The sequence below is a fragment of the Nerophis lumbriciformis genome, linkage group LG02 (assembly GCF_033978685.3).
Source record: "Nerophis lumbriciformis linkage group LG02, RoL_Nlum_v2.1, whole genome shotgun sequence".
Lineage (NCBI taxonomy): Eukaryota > Metazoa > Chordata > Actinopteri > Syngnathiformes > Syngnathidae > Nerophis > Nerophis lumbriciformis.
The window spans coordinates 20,347,481-20,360,451 of record NC_084549.2 but is presented as its reverse complement, the minus strand read 5'-3'; the positions used below and the strand labels follow the sequence as shown (position 1 = coordinate 20,360,451).

General features: G+C 39.6%; 1 protein-coding gene and 1 long non-coding RNA gene across 2 annotated transcripts in view; one reads left to right on the top strand and one right to left on the bottom strand.

Moving 5' to 3' along the window:
• The window catches only part of bmp5 (bone morphogenetic protein 5), a 48,115-nt gene extending 44,519 nt beyond the window's left edge, over window positions 1-3,596 (top strand). Inside the window, exons 5-7 of the mRNA XM_061957068.1 lie at window positions 2,452-2,528; window positions 2,609-2,719; window positions 2,828-3,596. Coding sequence (XP_061813052.1) covers window positions 2,452-2,528; window positions 2,609-2,719; window positions 2,828-2,977 — 338 coding nt within the window. The 3' untranslated portion in view covers window positions 2,978-3,596. The remainder of the gene's footprint in view (window positions 1-2,451; window positions 2,529-2,608; window positions 2,720-2,827) is intronic.
• Window positions 1-12,971, bottom strand: part of LOC133604504 (uncharacterized) — a 145,383-nt gene that overhangs the window by 83,824 nt on the left and 48,588 nt on the right. The window lies entirely within an intron of this gene.

Sequence of the window (12,971 nt, the reverse complement as noted above, 5' to 3'; positions counted from 1 at the left end):
AGTAAAAATGTATTTAGTTTGTTTTTTTTAAATTAATAAATGTACTTATTTGTAGGTAAGATAAACATAATAATACAATTTATCTCTTTTTTCATAAAGAAATACAATCATGTGTGCTTATGGACTGTATCCCTGCAGACTGTATTGATCTATAATGATAGATAATATATATATATTGTGTTTTTTATGTTGATTTAATAAAAAAAAAAAAAGATTTCTTGTGCTGCCCGGTACCTATCGGGCCGCGTGTTTGGGGACCACTGCCCTACGTCAACAACACGGCCGGCGGCCCGTCGGTGCGCAGCTCGTACATCGCCGCCCCCTACTTCACCCTCAGCAACCTGAGCAGCGTCGGCTTTGGCAACGTGTGCGCCAACACGGACGCCGAGAAGATCTTCTCCAGCTGCACCATGCTCATCGGCGGTATGCCGGACGCCTCGTATGGAATAACGTGATTGGGCAGGCACGCTGTTTATATCGTGGGAAAACGGACGTGAAAAAAGGCTATCCTCACTCAGGTCCGCATGGAGCTGGAGGGGGCGTGTCCTCCAGCTTTGGCTGAAAAATCGGGAGATTTTCGGGAGAAAATTTGTCCTGGGAGGTTATCGGGAGAGGCGCTGAATTTCGGGAGTCTCCCGGAAAATTCGGGAGGGTTGGCATGTATGCAACATGATGACCTGTGCCAAGTAAAGAAGACTAAACAGAGTTTCCGAGGGAACAAAGCGAGATGGCTACAGTTGGAGGACAAACTCCAACAGTGAGTTGTTGAACGGAGAGCAGCAAGTAGAAGTGTCAGAACAATCACTATTTGTTTTGTTGACATTCCCTTTAGTGCAGCTCCATCTAATGGATGCATAACGTAACCCCAGCCTCTACTGTAGCGTCTATTCTATGCGCCTTATATATGAACATCCATCCATCCATCCATTTTCTACCGCTTATTCCCTTCGGGGTCGCTGGAGCCTATCTCAGCTACAATCGGGCGGAAGGCGGGGTACTGGACAAGTCGCCACCTCATCGCAGGGCCAACACTGATAGACAGACAACATTCACACACTAGGGCCAATTTAGTGTTGCCAATCAACTTATCCCCAGGTGCATGTATTTGGAGTTGGGAGGAAGCCGGAGTACCCGGAGGGAACCCACGCAGTCACGGGGAGAACATGCAAACTCCACACAGAAAGATCCCGAGCCTGGGATTGAACCCCAGACTACTCAGCACCTTCGTATTGTGAGGCAGACGCACTAACCCCTCTTCCACCGTGCTGCCCAAAGTTTTAAAATAGGCCTTTCATATAGGCCATTCATTGAAGGTGCGCCTTATAATCCGGTGCGCCTTATAGTGCGGAAAATACGGTAATTGATGCTAACATGCTATCTTGGCGGGCAGCACGGTGGAAGAGGGGTTAGTGCGTCTGCCTCACAATACGAAGGTCCTGGGTTCGATCCTGCGCTCGGGATCTTTCTGTGTGGAGTTTGCATGTTCTCCCCGTGACTGCGTGGGTTCCCTCCGGGTACTCCGGTTTCCTCCCAACTCCAAAGACATGCACCTGGGGATAGGTTGATTGGCAACACTAAATTGGCCCTAGTGTGTGAATGTGAGTGTGAATGTTGTCTGTCTATCTGTGTTGACCCTGTGATGAGGTGGCGACTTGTCCAGGGTGTACCCCGCCTTCCGCCCGAATGCACTGAGAAAGGCTCCAGCGACCCCCCGTGTAAAGACAGATTAAAAAAAAAAAATACAAATAAACAAATTGTTTTCTTTTTTACTTGTGACTTCCCGCGGGCTAGATTTTGGCCGGATCCGGCCCACGGGCCGTAGTTTGGGGGCCACTGCTGTACAGTTTTCACTTTGTTGCAGTGGCCCGTTTTCTGGCTGCCCACAGTCTCCTCTTGAATAAAATGTGTTTGTTTACAAACACTTTTGTTCTCCTTTGTTGTTGTTTGTTGACTGAGGTGTTCTTGCTAATCCCCACTGTCTCTTTGGTGGTGTGGAAAATAACCATGAATAAAGTTAATCAGAATCAGAATCAGAAGTACTAACATTGTCATTCTGTATTCGACCGCATATTTGCTAACGTACGTATCAGTTATCATGGCGCTGCAGGTCCCTTGCATGCTCAAGACCTCCCCGCAGGCTGTAAAAACATTATGGCTCAATCAATACTCGACGTGACTGCTAATCTTGCAGTTTTGCAGGTACAAATTTGTTGCCAGTGATAAAAATGCCACAGGGTGCAGTGCCCGCATTTGCAGTCTTGACATTTTTATGCACTTGATGTTTTTAAAGCAACAATGTGCTGTAATTTGACCAGAAAATTACAGCTTTAAATACATTTTGACGTGAGTGTTTAATAACTGGCCCTTGTGTTGTGTTAACGCTAACGTTACGGCTCGGAGTTATATTCATGTTATTCCAATAATGTCTTATTCGCCCCGTTTGTATTTCAGATCATAACACAAGTGAGCAAAAGCAAGCCTGCAAGAAGCATGAGCTTTATGTCAGCTTCCGTGATCTGGGCTGGCAGGTAGGACAAATCTATTTAAGCAAAATATAAATAACGTCGCACATAATCAAGTCATAAATGAAAATACTCTCCCCACGCAGGACTGGATCATAGCGCCTGAAGGCTACGCCGCTTTTTACTGTGACGGCGAATGCTCATTTCCACTCAACGCGCACATGAACGCAACAAATCACGCCATTGTCCAAACCCTGGTGAGTTCTCGCTTCACATTCGACATGTCATTGTCATCCTCCTGTTCTCCACGGTGGTGATTCATGTCTAAGCCACAACATTCTCACCTCGCTTTCTGCTGGTTTTAGGTCCATTTAATGTTTCCTGAAAACGTGCCAAAGCCGTGCTGCGCTCCCACCAAACTCAATGCTATTTCAGTGCTTTACTTCGACGACAGCTCCAACGTCATCCTCAAGAAGTATCGAAACATGGTGGTGAGGTCTTGTGGTTGCCATTAGTTTAATTTATGTTCTTTGCAACGTTTGGGAAACACATCAGGCTGGGGATATGATGTGCTTGTACAGTGTTATGTATATAAAGTTTTATTACCTAATTTATTCTCTGTTCACAAATAGCACTGAATACTGTGATATTTAAATGATTAGCAATAATGTCGATTCCACATTGTGCTTATCTAACATAATTATGTCCGTCGGCATATATTCCTTTCTATAAATCATCACTTCACTGGAATCATCAAGAGACACCCTTTTAAGGTCTTCTTAACTTTGCCAAGTCATTTTCTATTTATTCTATTGCAAATCCGCTCTTTTGAAGCGAGGATGTTTTTAGAAATACACCAAAAACGTTAAGCTCGCAACTTGAGGTGACTGTTGGAAGAAAATGTGACTTTAATCCTTCTCATCTTTTATCGCCGTTGCTATTTGTTGTTTCTTTTACCTTTCCACATGAAATTGTCAATAACCTATTGTTCACTTGACTTTACCAAAGATGTCATCTTTTTTTTACGTCAAAAAGGTGTCTTATTCCTCTGTGACCCTACTTTATGTGATGTTTGGACAAAGTATATCCCAATGTAAAGTATTGAGTATTTTTAATAAATATATCACTTCTAAACTGTAATATTTTCTTTTTCTTGACTTGATGAATCCAAACCGTCCAATTGCGATGGAGTCAATGTCCTGAGAATGCAATGACATGACAATTATTAGTCATTTCTTGCATTTTGTTTTACAAAACCAAAAACCAGTGAAGTTGACACGTTGTGTAATTCATAAATAAAAACAGAATACAATGATTTGCAAATCCTTTTCAACCTATATTCAATTGAATAGACTGCAAACACAAGACACTTAATGTTCAAACTGAAAAACTTTTTTTTTTTTTGGCAAATAATCATTAACTTAGAATTTAATGGCAGTAACATGTTGCAAAAATGTTGGCACAGGGGCATTTTTACCACTGTGTTACATGGCCTTTCCTTTTAACAACACTCAGTAAACGTTTGGGAACTGAGGAGACCAATTTTTGAAGCTTTTCAGTTGGAATTCTTTCCCATTCTTGCTTGATGTACAGCTTAAGTTGTCGTATTTTACGCTTTATAATGTGCCACACATTTTCAATGGGAGACAGGTCTGGACTACAGGCAGGCCAGTCTAGTCACCGCACTCTTTTACTACGAAGCAGATAAGAACACAATTTCGTTACATAAGCTCATGGTAGTGCAGGATAAAAAAACAATAAGGTGCATATATAAATAAATAAATATATATAAATAATATATAAATATATATGTATAAAATACATACATATATATAAATAATATATAAATATAGATATAAAATACATAAATATATATAAATAATATATACATATATATATAAAATAAATAAATATATATAAATATATATAAATAAATAAATAGATTACTGTGCAGATAAATATATTGCACTTTTTCCCACATGCGTCCACGTTTATGGACGTATGTTATATTGTCTTTTTTATTCCAGCGAGGTTACCGGTAATCCATTTTGGGGGGAGTTGAGGGGATAATTTAATTATGATGCGTTCAAGAGTCTTACGGCCTGAGGGAAGAAGCTGTTACAGAACCTCCAGGTTCTGCTTCGGAGGCTGCGGAACCTCAAAAGTCACTTATCCTTTCTTAATACTAAACAGACTACACTGAACTAGTCCCAGAAACTGTAATAAATACACATTTCAGCAAAAATATACACAAGTTAATCATTATCTACGCACAGTTCCTTTCTATATATTTCACGCTAGGGATGTCCCGATCCGATATTTGGATCGGATCGGCCGCCGAAATTTGCCAAAAAATGCGTATCGGCAAGGCATGGGAAAATGCCGATCCAGATCCAGTTTAAAAAAAAAACTCCGGTCCGTGTTTTCCAACGCACAGATTTAAATAATGCATTCCACTTTTTTGCTGCTCATTTCCGTTCCGCATTTTCCAGCACACCTTCAACACATCCACAGGTCTGTGGATTCTCACGCAGTTGCTTTTAGCTGCTGGCATTGCACTACAGGCTCTTCCCACTCCTTCTTCTGTCTCCTTCTCACAGACAGCAAGCGCAACTTCTTACACACGTCACACGTCACATACGTATACGTCCTCTCCCAGCAGAGAGGTAGCAGCATGGCTAACGTTAGCTGTGATGCAAGCGCAGCCGCTAAGGTGCGCGCCTGCTCAAACGTCCTCTGCGCACGGCAAATCTATGCCACGCACAAAATCAAATAAAAAAATAAGCGCATAACAATTTTCGACACACGGACACGACAGAGAAAACAGTTTTCGTCATCATTGTTCAAATATTAACGTCTGTCGAGACGCTTATCTCCATTCGGTGCCACACGTCCACACCATCAAAATGCCGAGGCAAAAATTTCCACATCAACACCGTATGAAAAAATTAGTGATTTTTTTAGTTGTGATTTCCTTCTCTGCATGAAAGTTTAAAAGTAGCATATATTAATGCAGTATGAAGAAGAATGTTTTAATGTAGACATGCAAGCCTTGAAAGAACATTTTGAAAATCAAGACTACATTTCCTGCAAATGGGTGCATTTCTACCCTATATTTTAACTTTAGATTTTTTCTCATATAAAACTCTTTTGGCTGTCTTTTTGACACTTACATCAGGCGCCCCCCTCCACACCCCGGATTATAAATAATTCAATGTGATTATCTTGTGTGATGACTGTATTATGATGATAGTATATATCTGATAGTATATATCTGTATCATGAATCAATTTAAGTGGACCCCGACTTAAACAAGTTGAAAAACTTATTCGGGTGTTACCATTTAGTGGTCAATTGTACGGAATATGTACTTCACTGTGCAACCTACTAATAAAAGTCTCAATCAATCAATCAAAACACATAGAATCATCATACTGCTGTGATTATATGCATCAAGTGTTCATTCAAGGCTAAGGCAAAATATCGAGATATATATCGTATATCGCAATATGGCCTTAAAATATCGCAATATTAAAAAAAGGCCATATCGCCCAGCCCTAGTTTCAATGATGCCATTTCTGTTTGTCATGTATAATATTGTCTATTTTGTGTTTATCCTTGAATAAACAGGTCAGTTTCTTGTTACCAACCATTGTGTATTATTCAAACTCCCCTAATTCAGCTGGCTAGTTGTTATCAAGAGTACCAAAACCCTTTTCAACATGATTCTGACAACTAAGTAGGCTAAATAACGTTAAACTTTAATACATGCTCAGATTGGCCAGTATCGGTATCGGAGGAAGTGCAAAAACAATATCGGTATCGGATCGGAAGTGCAAAAACCTGAATCGGGACATCCCTAGACTACACTGTAAATACACATTTCAGCAGAAATATACACAGGTTAATCATTATCTACGCACGGTTCCTTTCTATATATTTCACACTAATGATGCAGTTAGCATCAGCTTCGACATCGGCAGTGCAATTAGCTTTAGCATTAGCTTGATCATGTATAAAGCCTCGTCGACTGAAAATACACATTACATCAAAACATACCCTTTCAAACATGTTTAAACACTATAAAAATACGCTCAGGGGTAAAAAGATGTATATAAAGACACTTGTACCTGAGAAGGGAGATGTTTGAGAAGACATACACGGACACAACTTCGTTCTGCTCATGTCTGGAATGAATGCAAGGAAGAAGTCAGGTGTCCCCTAGTATAGCTCCCAGCACAGCGCGCTCCCTGCTGGCGCTCTACGGTACTGCAATGGCTCTAATTAATGCTGGCATTACAATAACATTAGCTCCATGTAATACAAATTACTGTGATTTACTGCTGCCATTAACAATACACATTTTTTAAGATTGCAAATATACCCTGCCCTAAGTGGAGGAGTTCAAGTACCTCGGAGTCTTATTCACGAAGGAGGGAAGAGTGGATCGTGAGATCGACAGGCGGATCGGTGCAGCGTCTTCAGTAATGCGGACGCTGTATCGATCCGTTCTGGTGAAGAAGGAGCTGAGCCGGAAGGCAAAGCTCTCAATTTACCGGTCGATCTACGTTCCCATCCTCACCTATGGTCATGAGCTTTGGGTTATGACCGAAAGGACAAGATCACGGGTACAAGCGTCTGAAATGAGTTTCCTCCGCCGGGTGGCGGGGCTCTCCCTTAGAGATAGGGTGAGAAGCTCTGTCATCCGGGGGGAGCTCAAAGTAAAGCCACTGCTCCTCCACATCGAGGGGAGCCAGATGAGGTGGTGCTCAGGATGCCACCCGAACGCCTCCCTAAGGAGGTGTTAGGGCACGTCCGACCGGTAGGAGGCCACGGGGAAGACCCAGGACACGTTGGGAAGACTATGTCTCCCGGCTGGCCTGGGAACGCCTCGGGATCCCCCGGGAAGAGCTGGACGAAGTGGCTGGGGAGAGGGAAGTCTGGGCTTCCCTGCTTAGGCTGCTGCCCCCGCGACCCGACCTCGGATAAGCGGAAGAAGATGGATGGATGGATGGATAGATGGCAAATATCAAAATAGATAGTAATACAACTCAAGAGCATACTCTGCTACTCACAATCATTGTATTCTACTGGTGACTAAATGTACATCCTGTCACACTTATCCCTCATAATTTTGACAAAATAATAGAATGGGAATTGACACAATGTTACTGCGTACGTCAGCAGCTAAATTAGGAGCCGTAGTTTGCTTACTAAAAACTAAAATAAAAGTTGTCCAGTATGTTCCCTATCTTATTTAATGCAGCTTTATGTCAGTGTTCTAAAATTGAGTGCAAAAAGAAACATAATCACAAGATTTTCTGTTAAAATAAAGCCAATAATGACATTGTTTGCGGTCGCTTTTATTTTGAAAAGTATCAAAGTATCGATATACATTTTGGTACCAATACCACAATAATGGTATGGGGACAACACTAGTTCCAATAAGTTGGTACTGTTCCCTGAGGGATTTTAACTACTTTGATAATTAAAACAGTATCAGCTGCTAAGACTCTCAACCAGGTTCTCTGAGCATTATTAAAGACATTATCTAAAGTGGAACTCTGGAAAATGAGCTTTGAGCAGTGTTGTACATAATAATAATAATAATGATAGATTTTATTTGTAAAAGCACTTTACATTCAACAAACAACCTCAAAGTGCTACAGTGCATTTAAAAAACAACAACGCTAGAACCACAAATAGCTGCCCCCAACAAGTAAAATAAATAGTAAAAATAAAATAAAAACTAGAAAAGCGTAATCCCTGGAACTAGCACACATATATTTAACAAAAAGCTTTTTTTAAAAAAGAAGGGTTTTTAAGCCTTTTTTAAAAGCATCCACAGTCTGTAGTGCCCTCAGGTGGTCAGGGAGAGCGTTCCACACACTGGGAGCGGCGGAGCAGAAAGCACGATATCCCATAGTTCGGAGCTTTGTCCTCGGAGGTTGGAGAAGGTTAGCCTGTCCGGAGCGGAGGTGTCGTGTGGAGGATTTGGGGGTGAGCAGTTCTTTGAGGTAGAGGGGGGCATTTCCATGGAGGCACTAGTGAGTTAGTAGGGAGACTTTGTATTCAATCCTGAGTGAAACAGGAAGCCAGTAAAGGGATTTGAGAACCGGTGTGATGTGGTCGTATTTCCGTCATCTATTATTTAGATACGTTTAGATCATTGGCGTTGCTAGGCCTATTTTAGGGGGGCTCAAGCCCCCCTAAAATATTCTTAAGCCCCCCTAAATAATTTGGTGTTAAAAAAAAAAAAATTTTTTTTTTTTTACAAATACATGTCGACACATTCATTATAAAGTGGCCCGAATATGGGTTTAAATAAATAATAATATAACCTGTCATTATTCACTCAGTTTCCCCTCACTTCATAGCTTAAGGTAGAGAGCCCCTTTAGTGCGTCAGTATCGAATCCATTCCACTTGTTCATATAGAAAATGCCTACATCACTCAAAATCCAGTCCGCATTTTCTCTGCGACCTTGCTTGCGGTCCTGCAGGTGTATGAAGCACATTAGCACACAGCACTGCAGAACAAGAACGTGAACAGATGCAAAATGGACATAAGAAACTTTTTCAAGAAAGTAAGTATTCATCACTGCTTGTAGTAAAATGTATTAGCTCCACTTTACACCAGGTCTGTGTTTGACAAAAAGTTACATTCCCACTCTAAAACAATGCTGCTACTTAGTTAGGTAGCTAGCCTGAAATGCATCATGAAGGTCCTGGTTATTTATAAAGTTAAATGTGCACTCTTTTTTACCATTTGCTATCTTTGGGGTTACTTCCTTCTGAAGCATCAGCTGTGTTTCTCACTTTACACATGGAGGAGAACAGGAGCTGAGCTCATTAAATAAATATAAATAAATAAATATTAAAAAATTTTTTTTTTTGAATGGCTTATCGATAAGCCACTTGTTTTATTTATTTCTGGGTGGATCATGTTGACTATTGGTCCTCCTAATTGCCAATCATTCTGGTGATGTTACGTAAGGACATATATATATATATATATATATATATATATATATATATATATATATATATATATATATATATATATAACATTTATTTATATAATATATTATATTTGTAATCTACTTTACATTTGATTCCAAATCTCAAAGTGCTACAGAATTACAACCATTGGCGTTGTTAGGCCTATTTTGGCATTGTAATAAATAAATAAATAAAAAATGGCTTATCAAAAAGCCATTTGTTTTATTTTATATATATATATATATATATATATATATATATATATATATATATGTCCTTACGTAACATCACCAGAATGATTGACAATTAGGAGGACCAATAGTCAACATGATCCACAACATCCTCTATCCATCCATCCATTTTCTACCGCTTATTCCCTTTGGGGTCGCGGGGGGAGCTGGAGCCTATCTCGTATATCTTTAAGTCTTTCATATATATATATATATATATATATATGAAAGACTTAATATGTATTTATATATATATATATATATATATATATATATATATATATATATATATATATATATATATATATATATATATATATAAGAAAAACCCAGACACCATCTTTGTAGTCATTTTTCTCCTGCGTGGACTTCCGTCTTCCTTTACAATGAGTGAAGCTGCACAAAACCTTGTGTCTGCAATTGTAAATAATTTAGTTTTTAAGTTTTGTGTTTCTTGTAGAATCCATATAAAGTAATATACATTAGCCTATTGTTAAAATAATGAAAAAACCATCATTAAATATATTTGTTTTATTGTATTGTTACATTAATAGCTGTTGTATTGTTATAGGATGGCTTGTTAAACATTTCATAGGATTTTCAGAGGGAGGAAAAACCAAGACATTTAATATAAAATGTAAAATGAATAAATACATAAAAAGAAAAAAAATGGTTAAAAGCCATCATCCCGGAGAGCATTTAATTTCGTCCCGTGCATTTATTTTACCGTCCCCGGGACGACGGGACTACGTTAATCTCAAGCCCTGGAAGTTACATTTTATTGTTTGCATTATTTGTTTCAGCATTGAAATTTGAAGATGGTCCCTCAGCTCTTTGACAGCTTTGGCTCTTTTTCAGATCAGCAGACGGACTCTAAGTCTTTCTTATTTACAGTATATATAAACGTTTCTCATTTCTATTCAGACTTCCATATATATTTAATTTCCTTAACGACTTGCCATAATATATATATATATATATATATATATATATAAATATATTATATACAAGCCACATTATCCCGATCCAGATATTACTTTAATTCAAGTAATTAAGTAATATTTCCAGGGCTTGAATTTACAACCATTTTAGTCACATATGTGCCCAAAATATAATCTGTGCAACTGCAAAATATTTGGGAACAAACAATTATTGTATTGTGAGCGAAAGTGGTGGCATTAGCCTCTATGTTGTGAAGTAATAACAGAGGCTGTTACGGTTGCGTAGCATTGTGATGCCGGAGGTCGTCTTTTCAAGATGCAGAGGGATGTCAGGAAGCGGCTTGCAGGTGAGAATAAATGATTTATTCTGATTGCAGAACAAAATGCTGCGCGGTGCACCATGGCACGGAAAACAAGAGGGTAGCAAAGATGCTAATATCAAAAATGTAAACTATGAGCGAAACTAGGAGCGTAACTTGTTGCGTAGGAGCAAACAAAACCAACAGACCGAATGAGGCCAGCGCGTAAACTAAATAGCCCTCTGATTAGTGCCCGGGCAACAGGTGCGCGTCCGGGACACTTAACCAGAGGCAGGTGACTCTAATCTGCCGTCATGGCAACAGAAACAAACTCAAGAGGTGCTGAAAAACACAAGTGACTTGAAAACAAAAACAAAAATATGATCCGGGCAGCGGATCATAACAGAGGCTCATGCCATGACTTTCATTGTGTTTCAGTGTATCTTGAAGGATCATGCAAGTAATTGTTTCTTGTTGATGCTGTAAACAAAATATCACTGTGCAAACCCATGTTTGTTGTTGTACTGAACACAGATTGAAAATAAACTGACTGAAATAATAATAATAACAATTAATAATTTCTAAGTCTTTGTTAGCCAATTGTGAGGTTTTGTGCTCGTGCGCTACGTTCGCTCACATCCTGTGCGTCTCCTGGGGGCTAAGCCCCCCCTGTCCTTAAAAGCTAGTGACGCCCCTGGTTTAGATTCTCCTTCTTGACAGGTAGGCTACATCTAAAAAGATTTTAATAATTAAAAAATGTTTTATTTCTTCAATAAAGTGAAACCCATATATTGTATACATTCGAGTGACAAGATTGATGATTATTACAGTTAATGACCAAACTTCAGGGAATCAGTCAAAAGTTGAGAGACATCGCGTCCACATAACTGAGACTGCAAGTTATTTTAGCAAAGCGTCAATGTTTGTGTCATTAGTTCCTTCAGGATTTTGCTTTGTCATGATCGCGCAAATTCACGCAAATTCAGCTACTTTGTCCAATGCCGGTAACTTTCCCACATATTTTGGTCAATCAGCGTCACTTTCACCAGTGGAATTTGTCTCTGAGCGACACTCAAACACGCACGTCAACTGTCTAATCAAAACTTATGTTTGCTTCTTGTAGACCAGGCCTGGGCAATTAAAATGACTCGTGGGGCCACATTTAGAGAAAAAAAATGTGTCTGGGGACCGGTATATCTATCTATGTATATATATCATCGGCGGTCACTCGGACGAGTATGACGATTTTCCTGGTAGGGGTGTATCCCTTTATGGAGGATGCCTGTGCGTGACTTTGTTTTACATGGGGAGACTGGTGCACAGACAGTCACCACACGATCCTTGATAGAAACGGGCCAGGGTCCAGTGGTATGGAGTCCAAGACGACTGGGGACCCTTTTCTGCTGCAGCCTTCTTCCGCCATGGCAGCCGTTGTGGTAGTTCTTAAATCTACCGTCTTCCGCCTGCTCCGCCTTTGAGGTCTTCACCGTATCCCTGGCTAGGGGGCAGTCAGGTACTAGGCCTTTGCAAAGGGCCATCTGGGGTAACAGTAGTAAAGGGGTTAACTTCCTAGTGCCCCAAGACCCCATAGAGGAGCCTCCACTGCTGGATGCACTTTAACATCATGCCCAGGACACATACATACGTACATACATACACACACACATACATATATATATATACATATATATATATATATATATATATATATATATATATATATATATATATATATATATATATATATATATATGCATGCGCGCACACACACACACACACACACACACACACACACACACACACACACACACACACACACACACACACACACACACACACACACACACACACACACAAGCACACACACACACACACACACACACACACACACACACACATATATAAAGGTTTGTATTTACAACATTAATAATAATAATAATAATAACACATAGTATGCAAATATAAAAAAGGTAAGCTTTTAGTAAATATTTTGGTTGAATTTTTTTTTTGTAATTCGTTTTTAATCTTCATTATTTAC